This window comes from Narcine bancroftii, chromosome 14 (assembly GCF_036971445.1).
Source record: "Narcine bancroftii isolate sNarBan1 chromosome 14, sNarBan1.hap1, whole genome shotgun sequence".
NCBI classification, from domain to species: Eukaryota; Metazoa; Chordata; class Chondrichthyes; order Torpediniformes; family Narcinidae; genus Narcine; species Narcine bancroftii.
Window position 1 is genome coordinate 11,545,622 of NC_091482.1, and position 23,066 is coordinate 11,568,687.

The 23,066-nt window shown below is 42.9% G+C and overlaps 1 protein-coding gene across 1 annotated transcript in view; it reads right to left on the minus strand.

Annotated features, from left to right (window-relative positions):
• tlcd1 (TLC domain containing 1) overlaps window positions 1–23,066 on the minus strand; it is a 46,160-nt gene that overhangs the window by 13,756 nt on the left and 9,338 nt on the right. Inside the window, 1 exon segment of the mRNA XM_069910531.1 lies at window positions 17,775–17,857. Within this exon segment, the coding sequence (XP_069766632.1) occupies window positions 17,775–17,857 (83 nt within the window).

The following is a 23,066-nucleotide window of genomic DNA, read 5'->3' on the forward strand; positions in this document are numbered from 1 at the left end:
ATACTTCAACCCTCAAAGTTGCAGGGTATATCAATGAATATTTCAAGTCTTTTCATATCTTCAAATTATTTTAATTGTCTGAGAGGATGAGTCACTATCTCGGAAGATCTTTCCTGGAACCAACACACCAATGGCATCATGAAGAAAGCCTCTACTTCCTCAGGAGTTTGCGGAAGAGCTAGTGGAGTTGTTCAAGTGAACCGGTACGGACTTGAAGGGCCGACATGGCCTGTTTCCGTGCTGTAAATGGTTATATGGTTATATTTCCCTTCTGATATGTCTCCCTTTCTTCTGGGAGAGGCTGTTCACACAAGAATGAGCGAAACTCCAAATATCCGTATCACACCGCGAGTTTAGAGAGAATACCTGAAGTGAGGTCTTTAAGGAGGCTGGGCGTCCTATTCATTAGCCTATTGTTCACGAATTATCAGCAGTTCAGTTTTTACCGCAGGCAATCCGTGAAAATAACTAGGGGTCCTTATTCCCGTTGCAATCGTTTTACACAGACAGCGTTCCTGGAAATTGGGAATAATTTCCTGGAACTCAGCGGCTGTGTAAAAAAATATAATTGATTGCAAAGTGCCATCCTAAAATTGTGAAGTGTACCCTAAAAATACAAACCTCTCTCTTCCTTCTCCACTGTTAACTAACTATGCCAACCGTGTTGCCCTGAAGGTCAGCACAGTGATGCAGCTGGTCGACCTGCTGCTGCAGCGGGTCAGGTTCAATCCTGACCTCCATTATCTAGGTGGAGTTTGCATGTTGCCTCAGCAATTCCAAGCATTTCCACCAGGTGCTCTGCTGCAAAGAAGGGCTGATTGGGTGAGTTGGTCACAATAAACTGCTGTCGGAGAGTGGCATCTGGGGGATTGCAAGGAGAATAAAATGAGGTTAGTGAAAATCTGCATTATTGCATGAATCACAGGTTTGCAGAAACCAAGGAAGGGTTCAAATCATTAAAATCAGTCACTCGATGCATTTTATCCTGTGATTCTGATATTCTGGGAGTTAGGGCAACACTGTCACAGCGCCAGTGACCAAGGTTTGAATCCGGTGTTGTCTGTAAGGAGCTTGTACGTTCTCCCCGTGTCTATGTGGGTTCTCCAGTTTCCTCTCACCCTTCAAAAATGTACCAAGGTTGCAGGTCAATTGGGTATAATTGGGCGGCCCAGGCTTGTTACTGCGCTGTAAGTCTAAATCAAACACTTTTTAAAATTGAATTTCATCATTTTTTTCCAATTACACTTGAGCCATAGTTGGAAGAACCTTCACCTTCGGTCATGTTCCTGGGAAGTCAGCAGGACCTCTGGTGTTAATCAATTCTCATTTGAAGTGTGGCCATCATTATTTTGCAGCCAAAATGGTCAGCTAATTTGCACAAACTCAAGTCCCCGATGAATTGTTTTGATCACACTGGTTAAGGAAGGGCCAGTGCACAACTTGCAGAGAGCATCAAAGATTCTATCGTGTCCAGAAACAGGAGGTCTCAGTTTAGCACCGTATTTGTTATCACAATTCCCGTTAATGTAAAAGGCTCCATCTGTTGTATGAGGTGGAGATGAATATTCCCGTGGCACTCTGTTACAGAAGGGCAGGAATGCTATTCCTGGCAGTTTGGCCAATGTATGTGGCTCAATCAACATCACCAAGAACAGTATTTCTGATCATTAATAAATTGGATTCTTGGGAATACATTACAATCCTGATTACACTTTAAAAGGTAGTTAAATTGGGTGAACCTTCTTGGGATAGCTATTAGCATTACATGCCTATTTCTTCAATTCTGCACTGAATATCTCTTTAAATTTTGACCAGGTTATAATCTAATGTGTATTTGAGCACAGGATAGAGTTAGACTGTGATAATTCAGTCATCAAATAATCCTCTTACATTCACGGAAGAAAAATAATGAGTTTTTTTTTTAAACATTGCTGAAGTAAGGTTTGTGACACATTTGAAATTTTCCAGGAATGATCAATTGGCCCAGCAGCTGTGGTTACAAACAATCTTGTTAGATGTATGGAAGTTCAGGCCTGAGGTGCTCGTCGAGCAACCCTGATCTAAACAAGGCATAAACTCTGAAAGGCCATGAGGGATGCCAAGAGACCACCTGTCCCTGAGACAAGGTATGTATGGCCTCTCGGGCTATAAAATAAAGTCAGCAAGAATTGCAGGCATCATCTCATCTCTCCCCAAGGAGTTCAATACATTCTTGCTCTCTTTGAACAGAACGCCAGTGATTTAGCATCACCCTCGATGGCCTCGGGTGCATCTGTATCTGCAGCCAAGGTCACCATCATAGACGTCAGCTCAGCCTTCCTGAGAGTGAACTTGTGAAAGGTGTCCAGTCTGGAAGGAGTCCCCAACTGTGTCCTGAGAACCTGTGCAAGCCAACTGGAGGGAGTATTCACTCACATGTTTAAGCTCTCCATGATACAAGCTGAAGTCGCCACCTGCTTTTGGAAGTTCACTGTCCTGATACCCAAGATTATATTCCTCAATGATTATCACCTCTGACATGCATTATGATGAAGTGCTTTGAAAGAAGGGCCATTGTCCAATTCACTACAGCCTCCATCTACCACAATATACCTGCCATCACAATAGGTCCAGGCAGATAGCATTTCCCTGGCCCTGCACCCTTCTCTGAAACACCTGTCTGACTTCTATTAATTGACGACAGTTCGACCTTTTAACACCACACTCCCAAACAAACTCATCCCAAGACATTGGCATCAGCATCACCCTCTGAAAATAGTTCCTCGACTTACTGACTTGTAGACCACAAGTGATGAGGATTGGTAATGGGACCTCCTCCATAATACTCCCTGCAAGGCTGCATGATCAGCTCCTCGCTGTACTCCCTCTACACTCGTAACTGTGTGGACAAAGGTTGCTCCGACTCCATCGACTAGATAGCTGATGACACCACTGTGATCGGCCAGAGCTCAAAACAACAATAAAGAGGACCACAGGAAAGAGATGGCATGGTGTCACCCTCGATGTCAGCAAAACAAAGGAGTTCATCGCTGACTTCAGGAAGCAGAGAGGAGCGCAGGTTACAGTCTCCATCAATAGTGCCCAGGTGGAGATGGTGGAAAACTTCAAGTTCTTAGGAGTCTTTGGCTTGGCTTCGCGGACGAAGATTTATGGAGGGGTAATGTCCCCGTCAGCTGCAGGCTCGTTTGTGGCTGACAAGTCCGATGCGGGACAGGCAGACACGGTTGCAGCGGTTGCAAGGGAAAATTGGTGGGTTGGGGTTGGGTGTTGGGTTTTTCCTCCTTTTTCTTTTGTTAGTGAGGTGGGCTCTGCGGTCTTCTTCTAAGGAGATTGCTGCCCGCCGAACCGTGAGGCGCCAAGATGCACGATTTGAGGCAATATCAGCCCACTGGCGGTGGTCAATGTGGCAGGCACCAAGAGATTTCTTTAGGCAGTCCTTGTACCTCTTCTTTGGTGCACCTCTGTCACGGTGGCCAGTGGAGAGCTCGCCATATATACTGCGCTGGGTAGGTCTTAGGAGTACATAACACCAAACACATCTCCTGGTTCATCACATTGATATTACCACCATGAAAGTGCATCAGAGATTATATAGAAGCTTGTGGAAATTTGGCAGGTTCAATGGGGCTCTTAGCAATTTTAACAGGTGCACCAATGGAAAGTTATTTGTTGGGAGGCATCACAGCTTAGTATGGGAACTGCTCTACTCAACAGTGAAAGGAACTGCAACTCAGACCTCCACGCCAACCAACCTCCCCTCTAGCAAGTCATCCCACCCCCTCCCTTCCCTCGGGCAGAAGAAATATGAGCCTGAAAACATGAAGCTCCACATGCAAGGACAATTTCTTTCTTGGTGTAGTCAGATTCTCAAATGGATTTCACACTGGCAAAAGATGGTGCCCTTGCACTTTTGTTCCCCCCCACTATGATTTTGTAGCTTACTCTACACCCTATATGACTTATTGGCTGATGGCTGATGGAGGATCCATCAGCCAGCTCCCCACCATGACTACCAGCCCCCCCACATCTCCATCGGGCACACAAAACTCAAAACGGTCAACCAGTTTACCTATCTCGGCTGCACCATTTCATCAGATGCAAGGATCGACAATGAGATAGACAACAGACTCGCCAAGGCAAATAGCGCCTTTGGAAGACTACACAAAAGAGTCTGGAAAAACAACCAACTGAAAAACCTCACAAAGATAAGCGTATACAGAGCCGTTGTCATACCCACACTCCTGTTCGGCTCCGAATCATGGGTCCTCTACCGGCACCACCTACGGCTCCTAGAACGCTTCCACCAGCGTTGTCTCCGCTCCATCCTCAACATCCATTGGAGCGCTCACACCCCTAACGTCGAGGTACTCGAGATGGCAGAGGTCGACAGCATCGAGTCCACGCTGCTGAAGATCCAGCTGCGCTGGATGGGTCACGTCTCCAGAATGGAGGACCATCGCCTTCCCAAGATCGTATTATATGGCGAGCTCTCCACTGGCCACCGTGACAGAGGTGCACCAAAGAAAAGGTACAAGGACTGCCTAAAGAAATCTCTTGGTGCCTGCCACATTGACCACCGCCAGTGGGCTGATAACGCCTCAAACCGTGCATCTTGGCGCCTCACAGTTTGGCGGGCAGCAGCCTCCTTTGAAGAAGACCGCAGAGCCTACCTCACTGACAAAAGGCAAAGGAGGAAAAACCCAACACCCAACCCCAACCAACCAATTTTCCCTTGCAACTGCTGCAATCGTGTCTGCCTGTCCCGCATCGGACTGGTCAGCCACAAACGAGCCTGCAGCTGACGTGGACTTTTTACCCCCTCCATAAATCTTCGTCCGCGAAGCCAAGCCAAAGAAGAAGATATGACTTATTGTAATACGACTCTTTGCACTATTGTCTTGTGGATAACCTGCTATACAAGTCATTCAAGTGCTTAGCATGCAATAAGAAGACGTTTACTGGACCATGGCGCACGTGACATGAAAACAATTTAAATCAATTAGGACTGTCACAGTCTGCTTAATTGTTGACCAAAATTGTCCACTCATCAAAACTCTGTACGAATGATTGGCATGCAAGTCAGTTTGCAAATGAAGACACTCATCTGCAGCAACAAGTTTGTAACAAAGGCACAAGTGAGACATGCTGTTAAAAACAAATACAAGGGGAACGTGGCCTCCAATCCTGACCCACCCATTCCAGCAATAGATTTTTCCACTTAACTTGTAGAATCATTAATGCAGCAAGACTGGTTCAGATTGTCAACTGACTAAGGGAATTAACAGCCTGAAAAATGATCCAACACCACTGAATAAAACTTTGGAAGATCTGATCACCTGCAAAATTGCCATTTCAAATTCAAATGGGACTTACAGCACAGAAGTAGGTCCTTCTGACCCGTGCCACTCAAATTAACCTATAACCCTTGTACATTTTGAAGGGTGGGAGGAAACCCACACAGACACGGGGAGAACGTGCAAACTCCTTACAGATAGCGTCAGATTAGAACCCAAGTGGCTGGCGCGGTAAATGCGTTGCGTTAACCGCTACACTAACCTGGTGCTCTTGCAGAGAAATTTTGTTTTTTGAAGCTTGTAATCTTTGGTTCAGATTTATATTTGCACTTTGGGGTTCAAATCCATAGATCTCTCAAGGTTGATACAATAGTTAAGAAGGCTTTCATTCGCTGGAGGATTGAGTTCAAGAATCGAGAGGTAATGTTGCAGCTCTATGAAACTATGGTTAGACCACATTTGGAAGATTGTGTTCAGTTCTGGTCACCTCATTACAGGAAGGATGTGAAAGTTTTAGAGAGGGTGCAGAAGAGATTTACCAGGACTTGTCTGGATTGGAGAACATGTCTTATGGGGATGGGTGGTCAGAACGAGGGCTTCTCTCTATGGAGCAAAGAAGGATGAGAGGTGACCTAATCAGAGGTCTATAATATTCTGAGGCTTTGATAGGATGGACAGTCAATTCCTTTTCCCAGGGCGATAGTAGCAAATGCCAGAGGATATCTGTACATGGTGAGGGGAGGAAAGTTTGAGGGAGAGGTCAGGGGTAAGATTTTTTTTTAAAAAAAACAGAGTAGTGAGTGCTTGGAATGCATTACTGGGAGTGGTGGTGGAGGCTGGTACAATAGGGGCATTTAAAAGACTCTTGGACATGGGTGTGAGAAAAATAGAAGGTTAGGGTGTGAGGTAGTGAAGGTTTAGATTGTTGATTAGGTTTATATTAGGTGCCATAACATAGGGGGCTGAAGGGCCTGTACTGTGCTATAATACTCTACGTCAGTGGTTCTCAACCTTTTTCTTTCCACTCACATACCACTGTAAGTAATCCCTATGCCATGTGCTCTGTGATTAGTAAGGGATCGCTTAAAGTGGAATGTGAGTGGGAAGGGAAGGTTGAGAATCACTGCTCTAGACCCAATTGTTGCTGAAATATTTTGCTTGAGAAAAATTGTCATTGGTCCATTTCCTTAGGAGTTATGAAACCAGGTACATAACGAGTCAATTAGGTACGATTAAAACAGTGGTTTTTCAAACTTTTTCTTTCCACGCACATACCACCTTAAGCAATCCCTAACTAATCACAGAGCACCGATGACATAGGGAGTACTTAAAGTGGTACGTGAGTGGAAAGAAAAAGGTTGAGAACCTATGTTCTATGTTCAGTTTTAAGTGTATTTTGTCACACAATACTTAGCACAGTGAGGATGGACATTTGGTCACCATATTTTAAAGGGTAGCCATTACAAAGGGAATCAGGGAGAGATAAAGCATAGAAATAGGCCCTTTGGCCCACCGAGTTTGTACCAGCCATCAACAACCCATTTACACTGGGAGAGAAAAGGGATCAAAAGAATAGAAAATTGTTTTTCAGGAAATAAATTATCATCTTTTGAACAAATGAAGGACAAATATAATATAACTCACGATACAAAGTTTGCATACCACCAACTGAAAACCTACTTGAAGGACAAATTGGGAAACAGTCTGAGGTTACCAGAAGGAAGCAATTTTGAATATGTGATTACAGACACAATGATAATTAAAAAATTTATGACAAACATGTACATCAAACTGCAAGAAAAGGAGAACGAGGAAACAAACTGTAAACCTAAACAAAAATGGGAACAAGATCTAAACATAAAGATAAAGAATGAAACATGGGAAAAGCTATGCTCTGGAACTATGAGAAATACAATAAACACGAGGTTACGTATGATACAATATAATTGGTTACACAGGCTATACATCACACCCCAAAAGTTAAATAAATGGGACCCAACAGTATCAGACAGATGTTTTCGCTGTAAAAAGGAAATGGGAACAACAATATATGCAATTTGGACATGTGAGAAAGTGAAAAATTTTTGGGAAGATCTAAACCAGATATTAAATAAAATCACAAAAAACAATATACAAAAAACCCAGAGATCTTTCTTCTAAGTAATATAAGAAATAAAGAATTTGGACTTGATTTGGATGGAGCACAAAAAAGATTTGTTATGATAGCCCTAGCTGTTGCAAAAAAATGTATTATGTCAACCTGGAAATTAGAAGACAACTTGAGAATACAACAATGGTATATAGAAATGAATAAATCTATTCCATTAGAAAAAATAACATACAATTTAAGAAATAACATCACAATATTCGAACAAATATGGGAACCATACATGAAATACAATAGAGAAATCCTACCATGGACCTCCACCACCTAAATTGACAGAAGGAGAAGACAACGAAATGAACTGACTCAGTATATAAAAGAAAAAGACAAAAATTTCTTGTTTATTTTTATTAAGTGACGACATTGTTTAACGGGTTTAATGTATCTTATAGATTGAACTTTGAATAAATGGGGAAGGGGGTGAGGGAGGGAGGGGGAAAAAGGGGGAGAAAACGACACTGTATATATTCAAGAGAAAAATGTCTGTATGTATTTTGGTCAGTATGGTTTATAGTGCGAAAAATAAAAAAATATTTTAAAAAAACAACCCATTTACACTAATCTTATCATCCCAATATTTTTTAATTCTTCCCACATTCCCAATAAATCGTCCCAGATTCTACCACTCAACTATGCACAACTGGCAATTTGCAAAGACTAACTTACTGACTAACCCGTGTACACATGGGAGAAAACTGAAGAACGCTGTGTTTACAGTTGCAGGAAGAGCAATGCAAACTCCACATTTGAGGTCAGCTTTGAATCCTGGCCTCTGTGTTGTGAGACAGTTGTTCTATTAGCTGAGCCACTCTGCCACCCCTAACCCGTGATATAGTATTCCAATCACATCTTAAAAATTAATTCAAGCTGTCAACAACATTGCTCCATTTGGATGTACCAAACCTGACCAAACTACTTGCTTTGGCACAGTCCAATAACTTCCCTAGAAATTGGGGGAAAAAGTGAAGTTACCTCATTCCTCACTGTCATTAAGCTTACTCAAAAACATACTATGTCCGACTGAATTTTTAAACTTAGACATACAGTACAGTAACAGGCCATTTCAGCCCACAAGTCAGTGCCGCCCAATTTACCCACATCCCCAGTATGTTTCGAAAGGTGGGAGGAAACCAGAGCCCCCCCGGGGGAAAACCCACGCAGACACTGGGAGAATGTACAAACACGTTTCAGGCAGCGCGGGTCTCGAACCCCGCTCCCAATTGCTGGTGCTGTAAAGGTGTTGCGCTAACTGCAACGCCATCCATGCCATCTAATGACATTCAAATGTAGAAGTCACATGATTACAATCAGCCAATTATGTGATGAGCTGCAGTGCCGGTGATAGGAACTGCTGTTATCAAGCACAATTTTCAGAATATGTGCTAATCTATTTAACGCAAATTAATCATTCATGTACTTACATCATATGTTTAATTACATTTGCATCTGCATTCATAAATTCATAAATTTCCTCTTTGGGAGAAAGTTTGTCTGTGTACACAACAGTAACAAACTCAATCCATTCAGCTTTGTATAAAGCATCTTGAATTTTTGTAACTAGAGTTGGGTGCCTAATGATGTGATTATATCTTGATCGGAAGACTGCATGACATCCTGACAACTTTTTTTTTTGTCTGGGGTTTCTTCCTAAATGATTGATTCTTATGCCCACTTCTGGCATAAATTCCACATCACAGAAAATCTCAGCATCTTCAAGTTCTTCTCTCAATATAATCATCATGGTCCACTTGGACACGTAACTTTTCCTCCAATATATACATAGTATCACTTTGAGCTATCTCACTAAATCACACTCTTGTGAGCTTTAGGTTGTACTCTGCCTTGTAACCTGAAATGCTTTTTTTTTGTCTTTTGCTTTAAGATGTGAATAACAAGTTTGTGTCTGTTTATCCTCCATTGCCTCCTCCGAGCAAGGCTGCATTGAATTCAAGGGCCTTTGAGGTCTGCAGCACATTGACAACTCTGCTGGATCGATTCTGTGCTACAGTGACCATAAGCTAGAGGAGTGGAATTAGGCCATTCGGCCTGCCCTGCCATTCCATCATGGCTGATTTACAATCCTCCTGCCTTCACCCCGTAATCCTGGATTCCCTTCCTGATCAAGAACGTATCTACCTGCGCCTTAAATATTGGGCCTCCACAGATGTCAGTGGCAATAAATTCCACAAATTCAGAACCCTATGGGTAAAGAAATCCCTCCTCATCCCTGTTTAGAAGGCATGTTTTGTATCCTGAGGCTGTGCTCTCTGGTTCCAGATTCCCTCACATCCATGGTACCCAGGCCTTTCAATAATCGAAATGCACAAGACTGAAATGGAAAGCTAACGACATGATGAAGATTTACAGTTAAGCTCGAACAAACGTGCAAAACCTGTTTTCTCAAACCCTCTGAGATTCTACCCTTTCAGCCTCCCCATTAGAACCTGGTTGTAACTGGGGAACAAAGGCATTTTTAAATACCCTTGTTGCTCGGGAAGTACGGGGATACCATGTGAATGACAGTCTATTGTATGACATACGCTAGGTTTGTCACAAGTTGCAAAAGTTGATCTTAGCTTCATCATTCAGGGTGCCTTGCCGTTCGCTGTGGGCGATCACGTCTCTCCATCCGTCATGATCTCTGACCCTCCAAATTGTAGTTGTTGCCTCCCCCGTTCTCCTTCGGTGAAGGCTCCATCTTCGAGTTGAGACTGTCGTCAATGTTGAGTTACTGAAAATACTGAAGTTGTTTCCCATTGCTATGTCCAATACTGGACGGGTCGCCCTGGCCATCGATTAGCAGATTCATCAGCCTGGCGCTTTTAGTTTTAAAACCATGAATTCCAATTCATAGAATCTGCTTGTAAAAAAACCATCCACCATCTGCAATCACGTGACCCTGAATGGGAGGCTAAACAGGTACTACACTTTGCCCCGGGCTATTGGACGGAAGGAGCGCCTTACACCTCCTTTCGCTGATCAGCTGCGCAGCACCGACGCTCTTAGCTTATCTTCCACACAAAAACTAGATTTTCTAAATCCTTATCATTATCTGGTCAATGGACAAAGCATTTAGCAAACAGCTTTCATATTGTAAGTGCAAGTATGTGCTGAGTTAAAGTTGTCTTCATAGCCACAGACACAATTCTACATCCCCACTGGAGACATCCTTGATCAATGAGAATTTCAAGGTTTAAGTTCCCTTTTATTGTCACGTAATACATTAAAATGTAATGTACATTATACAGTTCAACTTTATTTTTTACTCACAGGCATTTGCCTGGCACCCCTAATAGAAGAGAAATATAAAGACAGCCCCTTCATGTGCAGACATCCATGGATGCAGGATTTTTTTAAAAATGCTGTCAGTTTCGTAAACAGATCTTTTAAAGCCTGTATAAGGCTGTTGAGATCAGGACTGAGCAGTAGGACCCTGTGGAGATTCTATTATAAAATGGCTATTAATCCACATTTAGACACTTACCCAAATTGATCCAATTTTTAAAAAAATATTGCCGGTAAAGTGCTTTCAGAAGTGAACCCAGTGCGTTGCCTCAACAACTTGTGCACCCTTGACCCAGAAGTCATTACCATAAATTGCAAAGCAAGGCTGGCTTGTGTTTCTGTCCTTCACATCAAAATCCCCATTTTTTTGGCCTCAGAAATCCCATCTTCAAATACCTAGAACATGACTAAATACCCTCAGCTATTTCTTGCCAGTTCTCAGTTTTGGTGGTTGGGACTGTTAGCCAACGTTGTTACACTGCCAGCAATTGGGACCGGGGTTCGAATCCCACGCTGTCTGTAAGGACTTTGTTCATTCTCCCTGTGTCTGCGTTGGTTTTCCCTCGGGGAGGGGCCTAGTTCCTTCCCTCCGTTCAAAACATACTGGGGATTGTAGGTTAATTGGATGGCACAGGCTCAAAAAAGCCTGTTAAAATGCTGTAATGTATGTCTACGTTTAAAATTTCTCGCCACTACATTCAGCAAACACTTTACAACTCCATTTCATTTAATACTTTTGTACTTCACCAGCAGATAGCTCGAGACGTTTTGCTTTTACTCAAAGTGTAATGGTATGGATTGTATATGCTAAATGGCTCAGGTTGGCCCGCCTCCCGATGAAACTCTTACCTGGACTCCTCCCCTGGGACCCAGGCCATAAAGGTCAGGCCACCTTTCCCTTTTCTGCACTTCCCTAGTTTGGATCTGGACCAGCTCAAATCTTCTGTGCAATAAAGCCTATCGTTCCCCTCAAGTCTTTGTCATTGCGATTATTGGGGCAACTGATAGGGCCTAACATAAAGCCTCCGCCATTGTGGAATAAACTGCTGTTATGTCCATCCGCATTTCAATTGATAGATAGTTGACCTTCTTGGTTCCTGTCATTTCGACTAATGCAGTACAGGTCCAGCTGCTCAATTTCACAGTTATGCAGATTCTTTCTGTGTCCTTGTATAAAAAGTTTCCTTTCTAGTGCCATTTTATCACAATCTCCTTGCTCTTGTCAGCTGTGATGGGATTGAATTTAAATGTCATAATTTTACGTCCTTTGGAGTGTGACACATAGTTCCAATGCATCAATATCATGGATGCACGCCAAATTAAACCCACGCGAAGTTTGTTTGGGAAATAGAACTTTTGGTGCTTCCCTGCTGTCTATAAACAACAGTCAGGTTTGCATCTGGCTCTGGATGAAATTCCATCATTTTATTTGCTTCCATCAAGTTTGCAACTTGGCAAGCCAAGTCAAATATCTAACTGCCTCTTTAACAAACGTCACTATATAATTTAGGCCAGTCGCAGATCTACCCCCACAAAAATTGCACTGGCTTGATTAATCCTTTAAAAGAAGGGTTATGGTAGCTTATCCCACCCTTTTCATCCTCACGACAACTTGTAACTCTAACATTTGAAATAATTCTCCAATTTCTGTGGCATCGTTGCGAATGCAATTCTTGGATTCCTGTGGGAGTACCAGATTAGTGAGCATTCTACAGGTCTTTGCTTCTTGCGTTCTCTCATAGTATTTTGCTACTCAACACATATCAATTTATTTTAAATTTAGAGATACAGCATGGCATCAAGGGGCCTTCCAACTGCACCGCCCAATTAAACCCATATGACCAAATAACCTATTAGAATCGGAATTAGAATTCATATTATATCCATCTTACAACACTACTATAAAAAAAATTAAGATAATTGTGCACGTAAAGTAAGGCAGTATCTTTGGTTCAATGATTATTCAGGGATAATCATTCAGGGAGCGGAAAAGAAGCTGACCTTGTCTTTAGGCTCCTGTACCTTTTTTCTGATGGTAGCAGAGTGAAGAGGGCATGGTGAGGGTCTTTGAGGATAGAGGCTGCTTTTTTAAGACACTGCCTCATGTAGGTGTCCTCGATGGAGTGGTGTCGCAGTCCGAGTTGACGACCCTCTGGAGTTTATTCTTATCCTGAGAACTGGCGCCTCCGTACCAGGCAGTGATGCCACCAGCCAGAATGCTCTCCACGGTCCACCTGTAGAAGTTTATGAGCGTCTTCGGTGACATACCAAATCTCTTCAGACACCTCACAAAGTATAGCCACTGGTGAGCCTTCTTTGTGATTGCATCAACGTGGAGGGTCCAGGACAGATCCTCGGAGATGTTGACACCGGGGAATTTGAAGTTCTTGACCCTGCCACTACTGACCCTCTTTGAGGACTGAGTCGTATTCCCTTGACTTCCTCCTGAAGTCCACAATCATCTCCTTGTTTTTGCTGATATTGAGCGCAAGGTCGTTACGCCAATCAACAAGCTGATCTATCTCCCTCCTGTACGCCTCCTCATTGGCATCTGTGATTCCTACTAAGCCCATTTGCCATTGGAATGTTGGAAGAAACCCACTCGCACTTGGGGAGAATGTACAAACTCCTTACAGACCATGCCGGATTTGAACCTGCTGAGATAGTTTGCGCTAACCCCTATGCTAATATCTACCACCCAGTTAAACTGCACCATCAGACCTGGATTTTGTAGCAAAGTCGCTGCATCAGGCTTGAACCAGAAGTAATGGGAATTTGGCTCTGTGGTTACAAAGTAATGGGAGCTGGCCCTCTGAAGACAGAGGTACAGGTATTCAGGTAGAGTTAGACAGGGAGCAATGGGGTCAATCGAAAGCAGCAGAAGCAGCAAATGTGAGGTTCTGGTTGGGAAAGGGATAATTTCTCAATATGACTAAGGCCACCAAGATCAAGCCAAACTTCCACCTTAGCTGAGAAAAGTTAATCATAGCAGATTGAGGAATAAAGCTGTGATCTTCTGATCCGTACATTTCATGATTTATTGGGTGGTAACTTCACCTCTGGGCAAAAAAGTACCCATTCCCATCATAGTAAACTAACACCAGTTGGTTCATGCTTTCCCATTTTTGTGAGTTATCATTTGAAATTTGTGGAAAAAAATTAAAAAGCAATAAATCACAGCTCAGAGGCTTTTCCAATACTGATGCAATGGCTCTTTGCTCAAATGTGTTTAACTGGAATTTATGGTCGTATAGCCAGTCAAGTTGCTGAGATGCAGTGAGAGAATCAAGTTTATTGTCACAAGAACGTGATAAAACAGCATTCTCCAGTCCTTGATGCAAACCACGCAGACACACAACCAAACATAACACACATACAGACAGACGAACAATACATACGCAGGACAAGTATTCACCTATAGAAGTAAATAAATAAACTTTGTTTCATGACTATAAGAATCTCAAATGGTTAGTGTGAGCAGTTCCTTTGGTCGTTCAGTATTCTCACTGCCCGTGGGATGAAGCTGTTCCTCAGCCTGGTGGCGCTGGTTCTGATATTCCTGTATCCCTTCCCCAACGGGAGCCGCTGTGTGCAGGGTGAAAAGGGTCCTCAGTGATTTTGCACGCCTTTTTTAGATAATGATCTCAGTACATCACATAGATTGGGTTGGGGGAATTGGGGAAGGGGGACCCCATTGATCCATTTCTCTGTTTCAACCGTACCACATTGTGATGTAGTCGGCCAGGATGCTCCTGTAGAAGGTTGACATAATGGTAGACGGCTGTGGAAGTGACAACATTTGCACAGCAAGGAGATTCTACACCTTTTTTCCTTCCACTCACATACCACTAAGTAATCCCTACGCCTTCAGTGCTCTGTGATTATTAAGGGATTGGGAAGGGAAGGTTGAGAACCACTGCTCTAGACCCAGTTGTTACTGAACTATTTTGCTCTAGACAAATTGTCATTGGCCCATTTCCTTTGGAGTTCTGAAACTGTCCACAAAATGTCAATTAGGTACATTTAAAACAGTGGGTTTCAAACCTTTTCTTTCCACCCACCTACCATCTTTAAGCAATCCCTTACTAATCACAGAGCACCGTGGCATAGGGAGTACTCAAAGTGGTCCGTGAGTGGAAAGAAAAAGGTTGGGAACCACCGTTCCACACTACAACGCTGCCATTACTCCTCAAAATTATTTTCGGAAACAGGGCGGCATGGTTAGCATAGCGGAACACTGCCAGCGACCCGGGTTTGATTCTACCACTGCCTGGGAGGAGTTTGTATGTTCTCCCTGAGAACAGGTGCTCTGGTTTCCTCCTACCCTCCAAAACGTTCGGAGTTGGCACTTTACTGGGGTGCCACAGATTTCATAGGCTGGAAGCACCTTCTACTGGGCTCTATCGTTAAAATAAAAATTTGTGGCAACAAACAAATGATGCACGACCTCTGGTCATTTTCCAGTAATTAGAAGGAAAACCTTGAATCTGAATAACACAATAGAGCAAAAGCAAATTCTCTTAACCACTTGCTTCTGCCATTACATTCCCATCGTAGAGCTCGTCGAAAGAATCAAAGACTTGTTGATCCAAACCAAGGCTTTTATTAGCAAAAGACAGGAGCTCTTCACAGGTGGCCGACTAGGCCGGAATGATCCGACCTGGCTAGGGACACAACCCTTTAAAGCCCAGACAGTAGGCATGGCTAAGCTCTCAGCCAATCGCTATAAGCACAGTCTAGATACTGTAACTATATACACTGGTGATAGATTTGTACTATCACAATTCCCAACTCTCTATTTTGTATTTCTGTATTAAATGCATTCATATAGTCACCATCGTTTGAAGTTGTGCAAAAAAGTATACACTTGTGCATGGATAGGTCAAGTCCTCACATGTTCACATATCTGAGTGGCTGGGATATAAACAAGGTTTCCTTCCATTTATTTTTCAAATGCAGCATTTATATATTTTGCCTTTGAACAGGGGTTTACTAGGCATTTCACATTGGTAGGTCTGAGATGACATACCAGCTGGACAGGTAAGGAAACCTATAAACTCTTGATCAGCAAGACCATGCTTGGGCAGTGATGAGAAAGATTTCCTGGACAGATCCTTCTCAAGCTGCACTCCTGCCTTGAGTGGCTGCTGCGCAGCTCTGCCCATCGTCCATCTTTTCTCGAGTGTGCGTTTGCCAGGCATGTCTCGGAAAAGAATGTCCAGAGTGACCTTCGCCGAAGTTCACCCCGAGCATCTGTGCGAGCCAGGACCTTCCGCTGCTGAAGGATCGCCAGCTCAGAGAAAGTTACATGCTAGTCTGCCTGAAGCTTGTTGTTCTTCTAGAGCAAGGAGTTGGACATGCACGGTACAGACGGGCACATTCCATTTACAGGATTATATATGCCAAGGGACACACTGAAATTTGATGCAGCCACTGTAAAGGTTCTGCAGGGATAGGCTACAGTGTTAGGTTTTGCTGTTACTGGACGCTGAAGACTAGGCTTGCATAATAATCACTGTTGCCCAACACCAAAGGAATGTTTGGTACAAAAAAATTGAGGCCACGTTGATATATTACAAGCAAGTACTTGGATACAATGAATGATGAGAGACACATTATTATTATTGCAAATTTTATGTCAAGTCAGGTCAAGTTTATATATCATCTGATTGCCTAAGTACATCCTGACAAAACAGTATTCTCCGGTCCTTGGTGCAAAACATGCAGACACACAAGCAGACATTACACACATACAGACAAACAATGCATCTGGAGGACATGTATTCATATGTACAATAAATAAGTAATAATTCATAAATATATGGGTCTTGGATAGTTATTTTCAGGGGGAATAAAACTATTGCTTTGTATGTTTAATAAAGCCACCTAACCTCCGTTACACAGAAACAGAAAAGATGTTTGAGCCATTCAAGCCGAATCCACAATTCAATTATTGGTGATTATCTTTGTCAATACAATATTTTGCTCTCTTTTCATGCCCATTGAAGCATTTAACTTTATATTGTTATATTTTTCTCTAAAGATATTCAACAACTTGAGCACTACAGCCTTCTGTGGTAGTAAATTCCACAAAAGAGCGGCACGATTTGCGTAGCAGTTAGCACTGCGCCTTTACAGTGCCAGCGATTGGGACCAGGGTTCAAGTCCCACACTGTCTGTAAGGAGTTTGTATGTTCTCCCCATGTCTGAGTGGGTTTTCCCCAGGGGCTCTGATTTCCTCCCACCCTTCAAAGCGTTCTGGGGTTGTAGGTTAATTGGGCATGGACTGATGGGCTGAAATGGCCTGTTACCACGCTACATGTCTAATTTTTTTTATTAAAAAAAATTAATCCTTCTTTCAGTTTAGACATTTCTCTTCATCAAAATCTCTTGCTCCATTATCTGAAACTAACTTTTCTCTGAGATTCCCACACCCCTCGTCTGTCCGTCCATGGGAAACATCCTCTCCACATCTGATCTTTCTAGCCCTGACAGAATTTTGAGAGTTTCAATAAGATCCCCTCTCATTCTTTCACCTTCTAGTGTCAACAGAGAAAAAAAAAACATTGGTGCATGGCTTAGAACAATAAATGTTCAAATATGAATTGGAAAACTTTATGGCAATGAGATGGGATCGGTAAAAATGAACTCTCATAAAAACGCAGAAATGCTGGAGAAACTCTACTCTATCGGAGCCTGACCCCTTCCTCAATCTGAGTTTCTGCAGGATTTCTATGTTTTTACCATAATCACAGCAACTGCAGACTTTCATGTTTTACCCCATAATGAATTCTCAATTTTGCAGAGAAGTTTGTTTCATTGTACATTATACCAAGAAATGTCAATTACAAGACTAATATAACTGGCACATCACCTTGACCTTTGGTACTATAGTATAAATCACATTGATATGACAGAAGAGGCCAGCCATTGTTATCTGAAAGAGCCATCACAGCTTCATGGCAAGAAGAGCTAGGTGAACATTGCCTTTACATACTGACCATGACATTTTTAATGACCGAGTCTCTCACCTGTAGAAACACAGACAAGCGAGTATGAAAAGGAGTTTTGGAACGCAAAAATTTCAGTAAACATTTCAGGAGCGTTGTAAACACTGCAAAAGAGAGGAAAAAGAAATACGTTACACCATTGAACGGCTTTACAGAAACTCAGCTGTATTTCAATTTGCAATACAGGACTCAAAAGCCAGCGAAAGATTCCTTTCACAGGATCAAGCACAAGGAGTTTTCTCGTGGTTCCTTGTATTTGGAATGTGCAGTGGTGGCAAGATGTTTACTATGGAACGGAAATCATCTGTTGTGTTTTGTCACCAATCTGTCATAGTCACAGATTCATCTCAGTTAAACCATGCAGGAATGACAGAACATTAATGAACCAGTAGGGTTGGTGGGACAACCAAATAACTTTCATGTTCTTATTTTCTACAGACGTCCTGCAATGGTTTTAGATTTAGCCTTTGGGGAGATTAGAATTTTAAAATACTGCTCTTGCTAGCCCATTACCACTAGATGCTGAGGGATACATTTCTACAGGAAACCATGGGCCAAGGTCTTTCACCAAAGCTTATTCACCCGCTTCACTGCACTTCTTTTCTTGGTCTTCCCGACGTAAAAATGCTTGCTATTCTCAAATCAGTGTTAGGCTGCATAGTTAGTGCTACGCTGCTACAGGGTCAGCGTCGAATCCGGCGCAGTCTGTAAGGAGTTTGTACATTCTCCCCGTGCCTGCGTGGGTTTCCTCCGGATGCTCCGGTTTCCTTCCCCTGTTGAAAAATGCACCAGGGGTGTCAGTCAATTGGGTGGCACGGGCTTGGGGACGAAAGGGCTTGTTACTGTGCTGTAGTTCAAAATTTAAATTTAAAATGTACACGGCCACAAGGTTATGAGACAATACTGAGAGGTACAGAACCAAAAGGTAAGATTTGAGAACTGAACTGGTTTTAAAAAACCTGGTCAATCAATGCATAGAATACTCTGAAAAAATTCTATATTATAATAAAGATAAAGAGACATTTAGTACAATATTTCTGCATCTTTCCAAAGCAAAAGATTCTAGCAATCATGTACAGACCAGAGCTCTTTCATACAGAGGTGGATAAGCAAAGACCCAATGGATTTGATGAAACAGCAAGATGTTTCCATTTACAGACTATCAATGGTACACAGTTTGTGAACTGGCTCCTGGAGTGAGTAAGTAAGACAGGTGCATGGATGCATTAAGGGAGAAGTTCGGTTCACCTGAGGAATTTAGACAGACGTAACATGCAGCGCGGTAACAGGCCCTTCTGGCCCACGAGCCCGTGCTGCCCAATTAACATACAACTCGTACTTTTATTTTTTTGAAGGGCGGGAGGATACTGGAGCACCCAGAAGAAACCCACGGAGACATGGGAAGAATGCACAAACTCCTCACAGACAGTGCCGAATTCGAATCAGGGTTGCTGGCGCTGAGCTAACTGCTACACTGACTTGGCTGCCCAAATAAAGATGTTAATTAGAACAGAGAACATTACAGTGCACTGCAGGCTCTTCACCCCACGATGTTGGGCTGACCTGTGTTAACCTACTGCATAACAATCCTTCCCTACTTCGCACCAATAACCCTCAATTTTTCTACTTCCTGGGGCCTACTGAAGATTTTTCAGTCCCCATCACCACCCCTGGCAATGCATTCCAGGCACCCACCACTCTCTGTGTGAAATACTCACCTCCAACTCTCTCCTAAACTTTCCTCCCTTCAATTCAAACAGATATCCTCTGTATTTGCAACTGATAGGATGTAGAAAGGTGGGAGGAGACCTTTGTTCTGCATATCCACTCATATGGACCCACTGAGACCATGCACTGTGAATACTTTGCAATGATTACTAAGCTTGAGGACTGTAATGTAGGAAAGAAGTCACAGTTTTTGGGACAGAGGATCCTTCCATGAAGTACTCCTGTCATTCATGTTAGTGCCCTCTGAGTTGATGATATAAAGAGCAAGAGAATCTCTTGGGCTGAATAGGACCAGGAGACCCCTTAATTTCAAGCTTTCACAATGGCAATCCACTAAATAGGGTTGCAATACCTGGTGAGCCTTTCACACTGGATCATGTGGATATTGGTGATCTAAGGGGGGGGGGGGGGGGAGGATAAAAATCAACTGGGCTCTGATTCTTGGTGGGGATTATATCAGAGCCCAGCTGAGTTGACTTGACTGCAGTGTGAATGGGCAACCCGTGTAACCGGGTATCATTAGTGATGTGCATCAGTCTGGTAGTTTTAATATCAGTGCAGTTATATTTCACAGCGTGGTCGGCGCGGGTGTCCCAGGGCAGTCAGCGCACAGCCAGTGGAGCTGTCACAGGACAGCCAGCAGGGGTGTCACAGGGCAACCGGCAAGGCTATCAGTGCATGGCCAGTGGAGTTGTCAGCACATATGTGTGCTTTAAATCATCTCAAGATTACTTATTATACCTAATACAATATAAATGCTGTGTAAATAGTTGTTATACTCTATTGTGTAGGGAATAATGGCAAGAAAAACAATAGTCTGTACACGTTCAGTAAAGGATTAGAAGAACGATTGCACTGTAGGACTCGGCATAAGGGCGAATACCAAAGTCCTTCCGTTCCACCAACGGCCTGCAGACTGGCCGAGGGCCAATACAACATTATGAATCACCTGGACGATTCCAGGGAAGGTTGTTCTTCTTCACCCAGTATGATCACAGAATTAGCAATTAGTGCTTAGCCCAATGTCCTCTCAGTTCCCAAGTTTGAATAGTTTGAAGCCCATTGCAGTAGATTTTCCCCACGGCCTTTGCTACCTTGTGCGCGTGCATGCTTTATTCCCGCTACGATTTCACTGCCCTTCATTTGGGAGCATTCACACTGCCAGTTGACCCACTAAATGGCCCAGTTCAACCCATATTCAGTGCAAAAGGGGCTATTATCAGAATTACCATCAGGTTCATCTGGTCAGCAGCCTGAATGTACATTGAAACATCTGCAGTGAGCTCAGCAGGGCCTCGTACTAAAGCAAATCCCACGTGCATTTTCATCATTAGATCTCCCAACTATGTTCTGTCTATATCCCAGTTTTACTGAAACTGATGTTTCTGGTCTTTCCAGCAGTAATTACTGGGTTCATTGCTCCCATAGTAACCTGCCTTCTAGACTCTTCACATGCTCAGTTAAACAATGTGTTTGCAATTGCACAATGCCTTTTAAACTCTCAAGATAATTCAGGGTTTTATGGACAATGTTTTATTAAAAAAGTAAAAATCACTGCAGCAAAACACAGCTGCACACACACACACACACACGGTGTGAACCCAGAGAACAAAGTGAAATGACTCGATTTTTTTTCCTCGGGTCACCAAGAAAAAATATCCACTCCCTTAATTGAATAGTGCTTTAGGGCCTTCACGTGCATTCCCATTTCGTCTGCCTGCGTGCAGCCATGGCGAGATGATATTTGACAAGTGACGTTCATGCCGCACATTTCATGGGGAATGACCGTTTCCAGCAAGGGAAAGTCTAAACGGTTCTCCTTTGATGGCATTGCTGTCGCCAAGTCCACTACCTCAACATCCTGGAGATGACCACTGCTCAGTGCACCAGCTGAATAAATACTGCACAGTACGTTTTTTCCGTATCTGAAGTTATGAACACCAAAAAGATTCAAAAACCAAACTTTTTTTTTGCAGTGCCAACGTGACGCCATAGGTTGGAAAAAAAAATTGTCATCCGACTTTCCCATGTGCAGCTCTCTCGCTCTGTTGGTGCCATTTTGATAACTATAGAGCTTTCATTTACTGTACAAAGATATAGATGCAAATAGCAAAAAGGTCTGCAGATAGCACTATGGGTGTCAGAGATAAAAAAAGGAAGTATTTATACCATATAACAATTAGAGCATGGAAACAGGCCATTATGGTCCTTCAAGTCTGTGCCAAAGCTTACACTCCCCTAGTCCCACTGACCTGCACTCTGCCCATAACCCTCCATACCCTTAGACTAAAAGAAATTTTAAGTAATACACCTTTACTGTTTTTGTACATGACAATAAAATAATCTTGAATTGAGCGACTCACCTCCTGCATCATTTATAAGGCAGAAGTCAGGAGCAGAATGCTTTTCACATAACAAGATGAGTACAGGTACAACATTCAAGCTCAAAATATATATCACAGCAAAGCAGTCTCCTTGACTGACACCCCACCTAACACCATAAACATTTACTTTCTCCGAATGATGGTACAAAGGACTGCAACTTGCCCCATCTACAATGCGCCTCAAGTTGGTCAGCAATAGGATTATCTGAACCTGTCACCATGAAAAAAGTTAAAGGCAACAGGTCCCACCCTCCCATTTTGGAACCATTTCCCCATTCCTTCACTGCTGCATTTTCAATCCTGGAGCTCACTGCCTAACAGAGCTGTGGGAGCAACCCTCTCCAAAAGTACTGCAGTGGTTCAAGGAAGCCGATCACCATCATGTTCTCCAGGGCAATTAGGAATGGCCCTTATGTTTGCATAGAGTGGGCCCACATTGCTTTAAAACTGAGTGATTAAGCATTTATCATTCAAAATTTCACTCTAACATGCAGCAATTACCCAATAATAAGGGAGGTGAACCCATGAACTTGGACTCTGAAGGGACTTGTTTTTTTGCTGCTCTTTCTCTCTTACTTTAAGGGGCACTGGGCAACACTAACAGGGACTCCTTGTCTGCCCTCAGGCAGGCAGAAGGCAAACCTGTGCAATTTTTAAAAATTTAGACATTCCACATGGTAACAGGCCCGTTCGGTCCACGAGCCCATGCCCCCCCACCAACCCCAGTACGTTTTGAAGGGTGGGAGGAAACCGGAGCATCCATAGGAAACCCACGCAGAGATAAAAACAAACTCCTTACAGACAGCGTGGGATACGAACCCCAGTCCCGATCGCTGGTGCTGTAACAGCGTTGTGCCAACCACTTGTAATGCTAAATGTTCTGTATTATTACATGACAATAAAGTTATTGAATTTTGAAGACATTTGTTCACATAGTACCTTTCAGGACTACCCAAAAAGAGTTACTGACAATTTGCTTTTTCTAATGCAATGTAGAAAAAGTATATTCTATTAGAGGAAAAAAAATCACATATAATTTGAGAGGTAAATATTCTATATTTTTACAGATTTGGAGCCCAGATGCTTGAACGTTAGGTTTGAAATTATAAATAATTACTTTGAAACCTCCGGACCAGAGAAGTCGTCCTTTAATAAATAAATAATATTTTCTTGTGAAATGTTTTGGGGATCTTTGAGTGTT